Below are 18282 nucleotides of genomic sequence, written 5' to 3'. Positions count from 1 at the left end.
TGACTGTAATCCTGAAATTTTAATTTTTTTCTAAATCATTGACTGGTCGTCACTTTACGTTGTTTATATATTTGTACACATAATGAACCAGTGATTTTTTTCAGATTTTTTTCCACAAGTAGGTCACCGCTTGTACACAAGAACGTAAGTAGCTGGCTTTATACTGTGTGGATTGTTCCGCTACCGTATAGTGACCACACTCCTTTCCCCTCCATTAGATACGTTTCTACTTTTTTTCAGTAACGCATAACTGATTCCATACAAGTCCAATCGCTCCTCATTTTTTAGTTCATTATTTGCACGACGGGGTGTACAATCAGTTGGAACAGCAAAATCCGGATTGGCACTCATGGGATGCGTTTGCAGACACTAGTGTCTCCCATTGTGTCCAATCTAAAAACTGTTTGCACTGGGAAAAATTTTGCATTATCAACAGACGTTATGGATTGGCCGAGTTTAGCCAAAATGTGCCCAATCCATCACGTAAAAATGAGTATGGGAAAATGTTGGAATGAAATTACCTTGTAAGACAAATCAGTAATCTAATATTTGTTGCTATTGTCATCGCAGTGGTCTTCGTCATGGATTGTTACATCAACAATAAGATCAGAAATTTTATATAACTGGTTCTATTAATCAAACCCAAATTAATTCATATCTCTTTACAGATTTCAAGTAATAACTTGGAATAACAACACAACATGAGTATGCAATCTTATTTGGTAGCGCGCATCCACTAAAATGACATTTGTTCTTGTACACATTGTATGACATACATAATTACCATGAAGGCTGTTATAGTTAGCTATACACTGTGTTAATAAACACGAATAAGTCGTCATAAAACAATGTTGTGGCGGACAGATCATATCGCCCCCGGTAAACGTTTTCGGGAATCTTCCCCAAAATTTTCTCTTCCCACAAATCATCCGTCGCTTCGTGATTCCCCGGCGAAAAACGGCACAACCTTTACTTTCTGATGACTTGTGATCCCGACGAATGGTACACACTCATGGTGTATGGTCTGTGGGCATTACTTGTAAAAACACCTGACAGAACCATGTCAAGTTACCTGACGAAGAAGATAAATTGCCTTTGTTACACTCACTACAAGATAAACATTGATCAGATTTCAATGCAAGATACTCTGACACACTGATATTTTATAATAAATCAAAGAGGCAGGTCCGTGCACTGGTGTGGTGACAATGCATTATTTTTTTTCGTTCATGGCTGATGTATACCGTCACATTCGATCAGATACACTGAGAATTATTCGGCAGCGCTCATACTGTATTTTGCGCTTCCCAAATTACTTGAGTCCGTGCTCTAAATAAAGATAGACTGAACGGCATAAACAACACATCAATGGAGACGCAATGAAGGGATTAACGAATACAATAGTCTTAATTAAATGGATCCCATACGGTAGCATTATGCCTTTAGCTCATTCAAATAGCTTTTACCGGTGCATGGATACATGCACGTGAAAAACATCATCAGATCAGCGGAAGGGTTTTGATCAATATCTGAGTAAACCCATTTTGAATTTTACATATCGCAAATAAGCAATTTGTTTCGCTAGTTCCAAACTTTGCACTGTGACCCCCGATTTTTGTTCTTGATTTGGTAAGAGAATGATTGAAAGTTTCATCGAGGAAAGTTTGAGCAAAAGTTTAAGTCTTTCACTATATTTTAGATGTAGCCGTGTTCAAGGAAACACTTGAAAATTTTTATATGCTTTTTATTAAAGTTTTTTTGAAACACAATACGTTAGTTTTCCAAACATTATTCATTGTGTATATTATGCTATGTAATTTATAATTATTATACTTGGGCCTCAGCCAAGTACATTTGTTTTCATTCCGTGGGAAAAAACTCTGTAAGGTATAACCATTCCTGGCTGAGACCAGGGAGGGCAAAATGTCTGGCTTCATCTTTCTTGGCATAATAAATGGCGTAATGATGTTAACTGAATGGAAGTCTGCTCTCAGCCAGTCTTGAATAAGTGAGATGTGAATATTAATGCTTCTCTATCTGAGTTTTTGCCACAAAATCTTCTGAATATAATCAAAATGTGCATCGAAATGCAACAATTAATGCACCCTCCGTTTCCTAGGCGATGGCACGACCCTTGCACACCCACTGGACGAGCCAAAGTGGGAGGGGTAATTTCAGTTTGGTCGAACAAGAGGGCTCGAGACCAGAATTTAACATTTAAGCTTGAAACATGTTTAATCGCTGACAAGATGTGGACTAGTGTTAATCGAAGTAAAATTGTGAAAAGGAGAGGTTTTATATCCCGGACACAATGAAAAACATTACGACTGGAAACTGTACCCCCAGTTGAGAATAGTAATGCCCACAGCGATGGAGAACACTTATCCTTGAGCTGAGAAAACCAGACCATCATTTCGAAATAGAGCTGCAGATTCGAGAAGCTCGTTCAAAATAGCTAGGTACACCCCATAAAGGGGTGGTTTCGAGTTTTGAGGGCAAATTTCGCCTCCTTCATATAGAAATCGTACGTTTGTTTTTCCAGGAGAACACACCATTTGACACAAAATTTGTATGTAAAGGGGTCGCCAGTAAGCACGTGGTCAAATCTGGCATAAGAAACAATATGAAATGTTGGGTAAAGCCAGTCCAAAATAAACTGATTTGAACTTTTGTGTTTTGTAATTTATACCACTGCAGTAACATTACCTTTTTTTGACAACATCACACAATGTAATACGTTTTGAAACTGAATACTCCAACGTATTCTGTGTCTCCTTTGCTAAAAAACTACGGTATGCCGATTACCATGTAGGAGATGATGACGTCAAGACAGATTTGTAGTGTGTTTGGTCCTGGATGGTGCCACGAAGTTTTGTCAAGGTAGCTTGTGTATTTATTTCCTAAATGGGAGAGATTAGGGTTGATCTAAACGAAGGCCAAAGAATGTTATGATCCTCTAAGCGAGCTGAACTCTAACGCGAATGGTTGGATAATTTGGAGGATGTCTAGAATGATCTCGTCTCATTAAGATTATTTGGCGGTCAGTATTGAATTTCAACTGCGTCACAATTTTGCGAAATGAGTATTCCGTCGAACGGTCAACGAACGATATTTTAGAAATCTGGAGACATGGCACATCGCATTTTTATTTTAATATTTTATATTTTACAAAAGATGTAAGAAGCAATGATTTTGTCGAAATTCTGAAAAAAAATACAGGAAGATTTGATCGCGAACACATTTTCACTTGGGGGTCAACTAGCTCTGCGTACGATGCTGTGTGTTCCGCTACAGCTAATCGCCCCGCTCACCACAGCCCTGCAAAGACCCGTACGTAGGGTCGGTGACTTCAAATCCATTTGGGACTTGACGTAAAAAGCCAAATTACTGCCGAAATTCAGCGTTCTTGGGCCCAAGTCGTATCCCAGCCTACCTCAGCTACTCGATCGCTTCCAAAAATGACAGTCTTTTATTCACTTCTCGTAAATAACCGTCGATGTCGGCAACTCTCTCGCTAGCCCTGCGTACGATGCTGTGTGTTAGCTGTAGCACATAGCATCGTACGCAGGGCTAGGGGTCAACATGGGGTCGCAGCCATGTTGCCTCAAAACTTATTTCTGTCTGCACTCAAAACTCAAAAATGTCGGATATGAACCTGAAAAATCGATGCAATTTTGTCAAACTTCGGCGAAATTTCAGCATGTAGACAAAATTTCATCTAGGTAAGGTAAATTTACTGAAATTTGATCGACAAATAATCCTGAGCTTGAACGTGACAGCTCGCCTTCTCCGGGAAGTCAAGCATCCAGCTGCCCATACACAGTTGCCCATATGGCCAGGTTTATGAGATTGTTTTCAAGCGACGGCGGCAGACCGTTCGGGGCTCTGGATCTGAACCTACCGCCGGTGTAGCTGTAATAACTATTGCGTTGTTTTTAGTGCCCACGGACGAAGTCCTGGGGGAGTTATAGGTTTGGTCATGTCAGTCCGTCCGTCCGTCCGTTCACGCAGATATCTCAGACATGCCCTGGTCAATTTCTTTCAAACTTTGCACAAGAATAGTACCCAACCCATACAGATGCACGTCGATTTGTTTCACAATGCGATCAAATTTGGCCGTGTTAGAGGACTTTTTAGTTTACACCTCCATAGACTCCCATGTATAAGGCAGTTCTCCATAGACTTTCATGTATAAGGCCAAGAAAAATAAAAATTTAGTTTCTCATCGTATTCATATTGCCTAAAGGATGCAGTGACACAGTTTTTGTCCCCACGGATAAAGTCCAGGGGGCTTATAGATTGGGTCATATCCGTCCGTGAGTCCATCAGTGAGTCCATCGGTTCACGCAGATATCTCAGACATTTTGACAAAATATCATGTGACCTTGGTGACCTTTGACCTCAAATATACATTATTGTCCATAACTCAGTAACCACAAGTGCTAAACCTTTCATATTTGGTATGATGGGACACCTTATGACGCCATATATTGTACCTCATTAATTATGCGCATATCTAATTTTGAGCGAGCCAATAGAGCTAGAGGTCTGATTTTTGGTATATAGGGATAAGTTAACAATATAATTTGTTTGACAAAACGTCACGTGACCTCAATGACCTTTGACCTCAAATATACATATTTGTCCACAACTCAGTAACCACAAGTGCTACACCCTTCATATTTGGTATGATAGGACACCTTATGACACCATATATTGTACCTCATTAATTATGCGCATATCTTATTTTGAGCGAGCCAATAGAGCTAGAGGTCTGATTTTTGGTATATAGGAATAACTTAGCAATACAATTATTATGACATTTTGTCATGTGACCTCAATGACCTTTGACCTCAAATATATATATTTGTCCACAACTCAGTAACCACAAGTGCTACATCCTTCATATTTGGTATGATAAGACACCTAACGACACCACATATTGTACCTTATTAATTATGCGCATATCTAATTTTGAGCGAGCCAATAGAGCTAGAGGTCTGATTTTTGGTATATAGGAATAACTTAGCAATACAATTATTTTGACAAAATGTCATGTGACCTCAATGACCTTTGACCTCAAATATATATATTTGTCCACAACTCAGTAACCACAAGTGCTACACCCTTCATATTTGGTATGATGGGACACCTTATGACACCACATATTGTACCTCATTAATTATTCGCATATCTAATTCTGAGCAAGCCAATAGAGCTAGATGTCCGATTTTTGGTATACAGGGATAACTATAGGGTAGAAATCTAAATATGCCCATCTAAATATTAGACATCTACCCATCGAGAACAAAAGAAATTTGCTGTAATTTGAATATTTAAGGAGTTTAAGCAATTTCACTATAAATAAAGAACCCCTGCCTCAAACTCCACAAAAGTTGCTAGACATATTTTGCCGTTGTCATGCGATTGCTTCGTTTAATAACCAGTTAATCAAATGCCTAATTGACAGGAGGAAATTCAAGACCATATTTGAATAGTAGTATATATTGTCCTCAAAATTACTCTATCTCGGCCCAAGTACTCATTGCCTTCAGCAATACTGCCTTGTTATAATTATAATTATATAATCACATATAAAAATCATTTTAGTCCTGACGAAAGTTCAGTTGTCGATGATATGATTAGACGTTGCACATCTATAGGCTGTGATTTCAAGTTGCACAGGTATATTTCGACACGACTTGGGGCGTAGAACAAGAGAGCGTATTTTACCAACTGAATAATGATACTTTAAAATACTTCAAAACTTACACCTATTGGGTCTTTGATCGTACAAACATTTGTCAATTTGAACGCCCTTGTCACGTTATTAAATGTCTTTTTAAAATAGATTAATATTATCGCTAAAGAAGTTCGAAAGGTGTTTTGATTGCCTCTTTCCACTCACCTAATGCCTTCACCATCAACTTGGGTTTTCTCTTCAGGTAGAATTGGCCCAGCAAGTAAACTGGAACACCGCTTAGGGTTACGGCAAGACCTGTGAGAGACACTAGGGGTTCTGCATAGAAGGGTACCACCACCAAGAACAAGGCAAAGAGCGAGAACACTATTGGGATCACAAGAGGAAGCTGCAAAAGGAAATAATTCAAAAAGAATCTTGATTTGAGATTCACTGTGTTATCGATGGAAGACAATTTTTGTAGAGAACGCCGATAGTACCGTATATTGTGTCTAACGTAATGTAAAATGAAAAGGAATCTACTTGATAATACCAAATTAACATAGTGTAACTATCGAAATGTCATCTGGAAAGAAAAATGTAAAAATATCAAAATGAATGTTAAAATTAAGCACTGTTGTCGTTGATCTAACTATAGTTAGCTGATACATAGTTTTTTATTGTCACATCACCAGTAAATGCATCTATCAGCTGTCTATCTATCTATCTATCTGTCTGTCTGTCTGACTGTCTGTCTGTCTGCCAGTCTATCTACATTCGGAGGGGACATCAAATTTGTTCGGATATGCAGCCAGCTAGGATGTTCGGAAGTATGGCTTATACATGTTCAAAACAATGCACACAATCACCAATACACATATACATACACTTACACCACCAATAAATGGAGAGTGCCATCGGATATAAAATATAAATTAAAGTTTAATGCACTATACATTTGTCAGTGTTTCGTATTGTTCGAACTGACACGCTTTGTTCTCATCAAGTTCCCATTGACACCGTATCAGTTTACAGTTTGTATTGTTTAGAAATATAACAGCACACAGACATTGAAATTTAACAATTTATTCATTGTTGTAACCTTGTGTGCGTACCAAAAAACTCATGAGAAAGGAGGTAAAAGGCAGCCGCTTCCAGAGAACAACGAAGATCACAGAACTACCGCCATTGTGCAGAGGACATAACAATGGATATCGTGTGACCAAAAGAAAAGTTTGGGAGACGTGACATGTATGTATGTATGTATGTATGTATGTATGTATGTATGTATGTATGTATGTATGTATGTATGTATGTATGTATGTATGTATGTATGTATGTATGTATGTATGTATGTAGGTAGGTAGGTAGGTAGGTAGGTAGGTAGGTAGGTAGGTAGGTAGGTAGGTAGGTAGGTAGGTAGGTAGGTAGGTATGTATGTAGGTAGGTAGGTAGGTAGGTAGGTAGGTAGGTAGGTAGGTATGTATGTATGTATGTATGTATGTATGTATGTATGTATCTATGTATCTATGTATCTATGTGTCTGTCTATCTATATATCAGTCTATGTATCTACCCATATTGCCCATATTTTCATCTCTACATAATAGGCAAAACTACGTACCTTGATTGGGCGATCGATATCAGGTCTCTTGAACCTTAACCACATCGAGCCAATAACACAAACCAAGATCACTAACCATTCAACAAAGCTGAAGTAATTTACGAGCGTACTTATTTCATTAATTTGGATCATAATACACGCCAACAGTGTCTGCAAAATTTATACAAATAAATAAATAAGTATATATATATATATATATATATATATATATATATATATATATATATATATATATATATATATATATATATATATATATATATATCGAAGTATACAGATGTCCTCGAGGGAAATTACAGTGCTCAATGCAAAAAGCAGAGCGTTATAAATAAACAGATTACTTCAAGTATATATATATATATATATATATATATATATATATATATATATATATATATATATATATATATATAAACAAATTACTTCAAGTACAAAGTAATGAAATCTATCGCTTAAGTTTCATGCATCTTGCAATCCTCAGATAGTAATAGATTTCATTACTTTGTACTTGAAGTAATCTGTTTATTTATAACGCTCTGCTTTTGCATTGAGCACTGTAATTTCCCACGAGGACATCTGTATACTTCGATATATATATATATATATATATATATATATATATATATATATATATATATATATATATCACATTGTCGATTTATTATTTTTTTTTAAATAAGAGAAAGTGAGAACGCTGCTCATCGAATAAAAGTCTACACTTTTATGTTTACAAGTGTATGTGCATACATACTGTAATGAACAGTAATTCGATGGCGTGTTTCATGGCAATCAACACTTACATTTGTTACAATAGCCAGCAGAGGTGAACGCTTGGTAACATGAATCATGGCAAACACTCCAGGGAGTTGGCCTTCTCTGGCCGCGGAAAAATATGTCCTGTAGCGGTACAATAAAATGAGACACACCGGGTACAGAAAACGATTTCTGATAAAGAGGTCAACATGCAACATACAAGAAGGCTGACTGATCAATCAATCAATCTATTGAATGATGGATCAAGGATTCGATTGTGGTTGCCAAAGTTACAAAAGCTTTATAATTGATTAGGTAGCATATCCTTTCCCTTTCCCCATCTGATACTCCTTGTATATACTTTTGCCGATCTAGCACACTATAAAAACGAGGCAGAAGTCGGATCAGTTACTGCGCTCAAAGGTCGCTAGGGACCCTTGAAACCGATGTAAACACTGTATCCAAGGTACGTTGGCAATTGATGAAAGTTAAAACAATGTGTCAAATGCAAATCGTAAAATTTAAATGCTACAGCTATGTTGACATGAAGTCGCACATACGCAGTCGCACATACACAGTTACGACGACCGCTTCCCTTTAAGCATTTAACGAGAAACCGGTGACTTTTAATTACGTTTTAACCCGATGATGGATAGGCGTAAGGTTTGGGCATAAACGTGGGCGGCAAAAAGTTTGCGCCATTGTCGAATCATAAGTAAAGATGGCAGACAGCACTCTTGCTGCCAATAAAGACAAATACAGATTTGCAAGGATAAAGAAACTAGAATATTGTCACAACCATAACAGTGAATTGCTTTGAAGCATTGGCATTAGACGAAGTAGACATATTGTCTAAATCGTGGTGTTGCCTACACTGTCGGGTGCAATTAACAGCTAAGCGGTAATATGTGTCGATCATAAAAAAAATCAACTATGCAAAAGTTGAAACACTGTCTAGCGGGAGGTCAGACTAAGTCAAAACAACACCACACCTCACATATCCATGCACTGCACAGCCAGGACGTATGCTGTCAGGTTTGTAATGCCTTACACAATAGACGATTTTCCGCTGATTGCGAGATCTCGCGAGACTTTAATACATGCCCGTAGAAACAGGTTTCCAGCTCAGTAATACAAGTCAAACTTTGTATGGAACTAGAAAAAGTGCAGAACTGAGCAAAGGTTGCAACTTCATATATTTTATGCAGTGTTTTACGTAATTAGCGACTTGTCCTGTTTTACGCAGTTTGTCCTGTGTTGCGAGAACGCGTCCACTGCGAACCACATATTCTCGCGATATCTCGGAATGTCTCGCGCGGTTCGGAACATGGTCTTACACAATTACACAATTACACAATTACACATTTTTGAACTTTTGAACTTTTGAATTTTTATGTACCGGTTACAAATTACAATGCTGTAATGTATAGTAATTCGTCAAAGTATTATGTTTTGTTGAACTAAGCAACAACAAGTGACTGCGTTCTGAGCAGACGTGATGTGTGTGGATTGGGTGTTATTGTTTTGACTACATCTAACCTCCCGCTAGGAAATGTTTCAACTTTTGCAGAGATGATATTTTTATGATCGACTCATGTTACCGCTTAGCTGTTAATTACACCTGACAGTGTTAGCAACACCTCGACTTAGACAATATGTCTAGATAGTTCATGTAATGCCAATGCTTCAACGCAAAGCAATTCACTTTAATGTCTTTGAATATTCAGTCAAACTGAATTGAATTTATACTTTTTCACCTGTCAATAAGCACAGAACTTTACGTTTAAATTTATCGAATTTACGAAAAAGTATCAAACAATGCCTGTCAAAAACACAAGATTCAAAAAGAGTAAAGAAATCGACACAACTGTAGGAATAAATAACGTACTAAAATGACCTCTCCTATCAGGTTAGACTTTCCAAAGACAGCGTATGGAACATTTGTCAAACACAGCTAATTACCTTTTTTTGAATGTCAAAAATTTTGTTCTTATTTCGAACACCTGCAAACGTTTTCTACCTATCAAACACAATCTCTACTGTTAAATAGGAAGTTTGAAGTATGGTCCCTCTTTCATTTCTGGGACGGATAACAAAATATGCCAGCGCTAACCTAGGACACTCATGAATTAACTAAAACCCGAATGATTGTGTCCATATCGTGAGGAAAACGTACCTTCCACCGGTGAATATTGATACGTTGGCTGTACCTAAAGTCGAAAGAGCCACGAAGATAGGAATTATCCACGACATGACACCCAATGTCGCGTCACCAAAAGTCTGAAATGAAAAGCAATTCCTGAAGATGTCAATTGTTTCTAATTTGCCAATCCTGTATCGTCGACATGGCAAATGTTCTTTGCGTGAACACTGTGTGGAACAGTCTATTAGTTTTTGAAATAAAGCCAGTCTATATACATTTCACCCCTAGTCAGACTTCGAGGGTTCGGAAGTTCGACCTAAAGGCGTATTCCATGTGTAAGCATAATTAAAAATAATTGAGTTCGAAGTTTGATTATTAAATAGCATTTTATGCATACGGTAATCAATCATTTGTGATCAAAACACTTTTTTATAAACAAATCAATTGGATCTTTGAATAGAGTTAAATAGTTCTATTTTTTATTCATGCATCGATGTTTCAAATATATACCTTTTAACAATCTTCAGGGAATTTTATTCTTCCGCATATTTGTCTTTATTTGCTTTGGCTAAAATTTGTAAAGTCCTTTTAATATGTCACGTTATTGTGGTTGTATCTTGTTCTGTAAGCTTACTCTTATTTTTTGATTTTTGTCACTGTCGCAATTCTAATTGCCCATATTGGGACAATAAAGATCATGTTGTATTGTAAGATAATTTCCGAGAAGAAGGTGAAACTCTACTTGGCTTGATGCCTATACCGCCATAGGTTGAGAGCATCATTGAGTGTGAAAGGAATGTAGTCACTAATAGCAAAACTCATGTCAAGAACTTTGTGACATGAACATGACTTATCAGAATAGAGCAAGATGCTAAAAAAGCAACAATCGCAAATCCCTTAATCCCTGAAAATATGCAAGTACAGGACAAACTGTTTGAAAGTGATATCAAATTATTTAATAGAAGATTCGAAATTCCAATTGAAACTATTTTTTGCCGTGCGTTGGTTTAGGAAAGCGACATACCAAATAGACACTTTCAGATTTTCATTTTTTCTCAGTTATAGAAGTCCAAAACCCCAATAAAGTATACTTTTCTGAAATACCTAATATCGGGGTATCCGATCGTGCAAAGTACACACTTATTACTTGCATAATAGTCACGTGACAAGCGTTTTGCTGAACCTTCCGAAATCGGTTTTTCCTCCATTTAGCGAATACGCTGCAAGATTTCCAGTCGGACTTTATGCATTGACAAGCTTTAGCAATACCTTTCAAATACCTGTCTGCAATTTTTTCTCCGAGTCTCCGTTCAAATTTTATGGTGCGACAATTACAATTCCCTAAAAGCACCTTAGTCTAACACATTCAATAGTGCATAACAATAACAAAACATATAAAGGAAAACCCCGAAACGGACATGAAGGGTATTACCAAGGCTTGGCAATGACAAATTTCAACAGGAAATTTTGTAGCATGTTCGCTAAAGGGAGGAAAAACCAATTTTTGCAAGGTTCAGCAAAATGCTTGTAACGTGATTATTATGCAAATAATGACTGTGTACTGTGCACTGTCGGATACCTCAATATCAGGGCATTCAGAAAATATATAGCTTTATTGGTGTTTTGGACTTCTGTAACTGAGAAAAAATAAAAATCTGAAAGTGTCTATTTGGTATCTTGCTACCTTAAAAGTCAACGGACACTACGAAATTAGGATTCTCAAATGTCTGTACTCGCAAATCCTTGCATCGATAAACATGTATCGCTTTACTACATTCAAATTTAAACGTAGCAGATAAGCGTCTTTTTACAATACAGATCATTCTTCCAAATCTTTGCCGGAACCAATAGATGGATAATCTGACTGCCCAATACTTACTACAGCAACTGCGTCGGCTCGAAGAAGCTCTTGAGGACTAAGAACTGAAAAATATGCTGTGATTGTCAAAAGGTATATTACAGTTACCAAGGTAACGGCAATAATGATAGCCAATGGAAGGTTTCTACAGAAGAGAAAAAGTAAAATGACAGTCATGAATGAGTGAATGAATGAACAAAAGTACGAATGACCAGAGGACTGAATATACGACCAGTCGATAGAATGAAAGAACGAAACAAAAATGAATAAGTAAATAAACAAGCGACCTAGTGGCCGATACAGACCCGTTGTGTTATGCAGAGAATAACTACTCTTGGACATGTGTTGATGAAGAAGGTGGAAATCTTTGATAGCTCATTTCAGTGGCCTGACAAAAACGAATGGCAAAAATAGCTGCAAAAATACACAATTGAAGATAACGTCATTATTTGAACGTATCACATTAACATCATCCCTTAGAACACGTCAACCAAAGCTATCAGACGAGTAGTTTTTTGAGAATCAAATTTTTTGACCAAAAATGGCAAAAATTGCCCCAAAAGTACGAAATTGTAGATTTCATCATAATTTCGATATATCACATTTAATTTCATCCGTAGAAACCTGTATACTAAATATCAAAGCTATAAGACGAATACTTTTTAGAAACAAATTTTAGGACCAAAAGTGGTAAAAATTGCCAAAAAAATTACAAAATTGAAGATTTCATCATAATTTGAATATATAGTACGTTTTGCTCAACCCTATGAACCTATGTATCAAATATCAAAGCTGTCAGACAAGCGGCTCTGGTGAAACAAACTATCTGACCAAAAAATGACAAAAATTGCCTTAAAATACAAATTTGCATATTTCTGCACAATTTGAACAAGTCTGAAAATAGATAACATAGGGACCTACGTACCAAATATCAAAGCTATCTAAATTGTAGTTTTGAAAAAGATGAATTTTAGAGATTTTTTGACTAGAATGACAAAAAATGCTTTAAAAATACAAATATGCAAATTTCACCCGGATTTGAACAAATGTAACTGAAGTCACCGTAAGAAACTGCACATTATCAAATTTCAAAGCAATCGGACATGCGGTGTCAGGGAAGAAGATTTTTTTCCAAAAACAGCAAAACACGCCCCAAAAATATAAATATGCAAATTTCACCTCGATTAGAAGAAACTTAAGTGAGGTTACCCAAAGTGAACTGCATATGAAATTTCAAAGCAATGGGACTTGCAGTTTCAGAGAAAAGGGCAATTGTTGACGACGGACGGACGACGACGACAACGACGGACAATGACGGAAAATCAGCCTATTTGATAAGCTCGGCGTCGCTCACAGCAGAGGTAATAAACATATGAATGAGATTCTCTTCAATTCACCTTTTTATATTCTTCATTTCTTCTGCCACCATATTCAAAGAACTCCTTTAAACAGAAAAGTTATGCATGATAAGATATGACAAGAGAGGCAACACAGTCGGCCAGATATTAAGGAAGACGTACTTGATAAGAAGTTCTAATTTTGTATGCGAAAATAGTTGCATCCAATCGTTATGACGATGATGATGATGATGATGATGATGATGATGATGATGATGATGATTATTATTATTAGTAGTAGTAGAAATCTTATTGTTATTCTTGTTGTTGTAGTTGTTGTAGTTGTTGTATTTAAATGGTTCTGGAAATTGTTCGCTTCTCTGACGCAATTGCCACAATCAAGAAAGTGCGCAGACATATTAAGAAACGAAGCTACTGACGTTTAGAAGCCTACCACAGCATTCCATTGTAATGATCTCAACCGGGCAGGCGGAGCAATAAATTCAAATATTATATGTGACCTTTGCCCTAGTTAACATTCATCCAGCAATACGAAAAGAAATGCACATGTCAAGCTGATTCCTGGAGCACACGATGAGGAAGGATTGTGATTACATGTCACTTACATAGTACGTCATTGTACGTCAAGATTACATCGTTACTATATGATAGAAAATAGAGATTCATTCACAGTGCAATAGCATGTGGCAAAACAATTGGCACATGATTGGCAAAGCATAGGATGTGCACCATTTGGAAGCCGGACTAGAAACCGGCGTAGATTCAAAAACTGTCGCCATTTGACCATACTTTGTACTTCAGCGATTAAAATTCTGCCGATCATTTCACGATATATGTGGAAGTAACTTCACGCAATATCTTCAACCTGCTTGCTCCCCAGACACTCTATCGGCAGTTTTTCTCTGCCACTATAGATTGCTTTGCTGCTGTCAGCCCCTACAGTGTGTGTCCAGTACTGTCTTTTGGTACGTTCATGAGTTTAGAGAATCCCTGAATGTCTTTATGTATGATTGATACTTGACTTGATTGCTTAAAAGTCACTCGTGAAGAGTTTATTCACAATGTCAGTTACATCTCGTTGTCTGTCGTTATTTTCGAAAGCTCCTCGTTCTATTGAATATGCACGACAGTTTCGCCTATTGTCGCAAATGCTGATGAAGCTATTTGATTGGTCGGTAATGATGCCCTTGAATGCGTACACCGGGAGTCTCCAGACCTCGTCATTTCGCGACTAGTAATATGATTGTTGATGATAAAAATATCACAATTCTTATCATAATGGTCGTCTTCGTCATCGTGTGAAAGTCATCGCAAATGACGTTTTAATGGATCATTCTCTGTCAATGAAAGAGTTAAAGCGTATATTTGCCATTCGATTAATGAGGAAGTTTTGCTCATAGATACTTTAACGATTCTACATTAAAAATGGCAAGTTTCACTCGAATCGAGGTTGGACTTAATTTTTCTGAACTTACCAACCCGAATACGCCCATAAGCCTGAATACATCGCGAGAGCAATATTACCCACCGAGTTGGTGCTGTTCGCAAAGCCATTCTTAAAACTATCTGTGTGTCCTGAAAGAAAAAGTGTAATTTGAAATCAGACCCAGTTTCAAATCGGCATAAGTAACTCTTTATAGTACTTGTATTTAAATTTATTTCAAATTATCTTTCAAGAAGAGTTAAACTGACTTTATTTATAAGAAAACTTCCTCTTATTAGGAATGTTCAAAGAGGTAGTGTTATAAGATTGGTATTAGTCCAACAATGCTCGCTGAAAATCATCGACGATGGGGCCAAACGAATCCTTAATTTTGTCTTCTACTCAACGTTACAGGGTTGAAGAGCTGACATTTGATGCGTGAGCTAAATATCATTCTTAAAACAGTGAGACACATTGATTACTGGTTTTTCTCTGCCCCCCCCCCCCCAGACAACTTCTAAATGTCAACGCGATTGGAACTAATGTGGGAGAATCGGATTTTCATTTTGTTAACATTTCTCAAAAGTATTTTTTACCCTAAAGCTTAATGTTGCGATATTTCAAATTACTCATAAAATCAAGGATGTAACTTCAAAAAAGGAAGATGAGCTTACATTTGCAGATTAACATTACATTACACAGACATTACTTCACTATCTAATTATCCCAAATTAGTTCCAATCGTGTTATGTAAAGTTGCTGAGTTTTGGAAAATTCGAGGAGTATTAACAGCTTACATCATCAGGACACATCACCTCAACCAAAAACAAATTTAGAGAAACTCTAAAGGTTAAAACGAGCGGGTCGTCTTTTGCTATGCACAACGTATCACAAAAATAAAAAAAAATTAAAATGGCGGGTACTGGTACACTGTTGTCCGCAACCAAAGCAGCTTCTGAATCATGTAATGAAGGGGTGTAACCACTTTTTACCTAGTCTAGCAGTGATCGGAAAGCCACAAAAATAGTGAACAATGTACACACATCAAATACTGAATTTGATTCATATTTGCTCAACATTCTGCGCGAAATCCTAGAAAGAGGCAATGTTACGTATACGTTTATCAACAAGAACGTCACGCAGACGCAGACGGGACAACGTAATCCCTTTGACGGCAGTAAATGATTCAAACATTCAAGTAATCAGGAATGTTGAGAGCTGGTTTCCATATCGAGAATGTTCACCTATGAGTGAGTTTCTTAATTATGAATCTGTCCAGTAAACTTTGGGAAGGTCAGTTCTTTCTGTTCAGTGTAAGTTGACCTACAGCCCTGACACTTCCATACTGCCAGACTTTTGTAAACAAAGTTTGCGGACCTGACTCCTCTTGGACAAAAGAAACGTCAATGCTCAAAATTGTGACAAGAGTTACAGAGTACTATTGATAATATGTTGAGTTCTCTGACATACCTGTTCCTAAGTAGTAAAGGCCTGTACCGATAATGATGGCTGTGGCAAGCAGTTTGGTATTGGAGAGGACGTTTGTAAGTCGCACAGTCCATTTCGTTGCAATGCAATTCAGGAATGTCAAGAACACTTGAATGTACCGGAAATTTTAAGATGACATGGATTTGTTATTTCAAATTGTGTGTGTGTGTGTGTGGCTGAAAAGGGAATATTAACGTACGTCTTCTGAATGTACCTGTTTTTTTATACTTATCAAACTGATGTACCGTGATAAGGACATTTTATCATGCAAAAACTGCAGTCCGGTTCTTTGCTACTAAGACATTATTCATAATAAGGACATATTTTCTTATGCCAAGCATCACTATAAAAAAGCGCTTTCTACTTACACAGAGCTGCTAAAGCTACAAGACGTTTTGGTAACTCAGGGCTTATGTTGCACTCTGAAAACAGTGGATAGACGATGTAATCAGCGCAAACTAACAATACAATTGCTTGCGTGGTTGGCTTCAGGACGACTATAGAAATCCATAAGTTTAGGAACCCTGGAAGAGGACCGAATGCTTCATAGATGTAGATGAAATCGCCTCCGAATTTCTTTATCGATGTGCCTAACTCTGACATGACCAGAGCCCCAAGCAATGAACATATTCCACAAATGAACCATATAATCAAAGATAATCCAACGGACCCAGCATTCTCGAGTACTCCCTTTGGTGATATAAAAATACCCGATCCGATCATCATACCGACATTCAGAAGAACGCCATCAATTACAGTCAGCTTTTTCTTGATACGGAAACCTTCCTCCTGTTCATCGCCCGCTTGTACTCCGTCTTTCGATGGAAAATTCCGATGGCGAACGCTCGACGTTTGATCACCAGAAGCTCCCTGTGTGGCTGCCATCTTGTCACTAACAACACCGATATTTCATTCTGCGTTAAAAACTATTATGTCAACGTTTTGGACCACATTGGAAGGTCGAGTGCCCAGCCTGTAAGTTGACATTCGCTCTTTATCTACTTTTGATCATAATCAATCATCCACGAAGCTCCAAAGAATCAGGACCTTTAGGTCAGCAGGCGGTAAAACAAAAGTATAGCATAAACGTTTTTACAATGTGATACGAGGAATAATTTATTAGGCTCGTACTTTTCAAGGGATAATAATCTCTTTATGTTCAATTGTTTTACTCAATTCTATGCTATTGTAAACACGAGCACCGCCTAATACAATCACTGACCTTTCTTATGTTTCTGGACTATGGTTTTCCCATCATGTTTAGGTTAGACAGAGGGGTGTCACCTTGGTCAATATGCCAACAACGTCAAGAAGGCAAAAGCTAAGTATGAACAAGCTCAAGTACTTTTGTGATCGAAATGGATGGCAAGCTCTCACAGCGTGCTATCTGCTTGTTGATGGCGGAAACGCCTCTACATCCTAAATTAGTGTCAATGCCCCGGAGGTGTACCCAATGTCCACGAGACCGTCAGTCATGATACGTTGCTATCAAGGTCTGAAACCTGGCAAAGACCCAACACATCAGAGGACTTGTTATAGGGTGTCTTAGGTTAGGACTGGTGGCCAAGCGTCTGATGGTGTCATTTCTACCAATGTAAACGATATGTAATATGTATTCTGGGTGAGAAATCTTCATTAATGGACCCGCATATGCTTCCTTCGTTTTGAATTTGACGCGCCTAGTTTCTGCCAGTCACGTCTTTCGTAGGTGCCTGTTTCTCATGGCTTCAGCTTGATTAACGAAAACGAGGTTGTTGAGTAAGAGAAAAGTGCAGGCTCTGTCGACCGATATGTGTAGGTGTCATATAACTTGATGATTTCTCTCGTGCTGGTGCAGTGCCGTTTTTATCCCTTGACGATCTTATCCCGTGCCTGTGTGGACGATCCAACTTGGCGTCTATTCATAAAACAACCCGAATATCTACCGGAACCTGAAGCCATTTTCTGTCAGATGTT

General features: G+C 37.6%; 1 protein-coding gene across 1 annotated transcript; it reads right to left on the bottom strand.

Annotated features, from left to right (window-relative positions):
- Positions 1-17287, bottom strand: LOC139148124 (Y+L amino acid transporter 2-like). Its single transcript, XM_070719426.1, has 10 exons — positions 16695-17287; positions 16309-16434; positions 14891-14990; positions 13455-13499; positions 12079-12202; positions 10233-10336; positions 8104-8200; positions 7304-7453; positions 5909-6089; positions 1-1072 (listed from the first exon to the last, which is right to left on the bottom strand). Exons 1-10 carry the CDS (start codon positions 17209-17211, stop codon positions 1011-1013), a joined length of 1506 nt encoding a protein of 501 aa, XP_070575527.1. The 5' UTR covers positions 17212-17287; the 3' UTR covers positions 1-1010.
- Between the last annotated feature and the right edge of the window lie 995 nt (positions 17288-18282).

The sequence above is a fragment of the Ptychodera flava genome, chromosome 13 (genome assembly GCF_041260155.1).
Source record: "Ptychodera flava strain L36383 chromosome 13, AS_Pfla_20210202, whole genome shotgun sequence".
Taxonomy (NCBI): Eukaryota; Metazoa; Hemichordata; class Enteropneusta; family Ptychoderidae; genus Ptychodera; species Ptychodera flava.
This window is presented reverse-complemented; position numbering and strand designations above follow the sequence as displayed.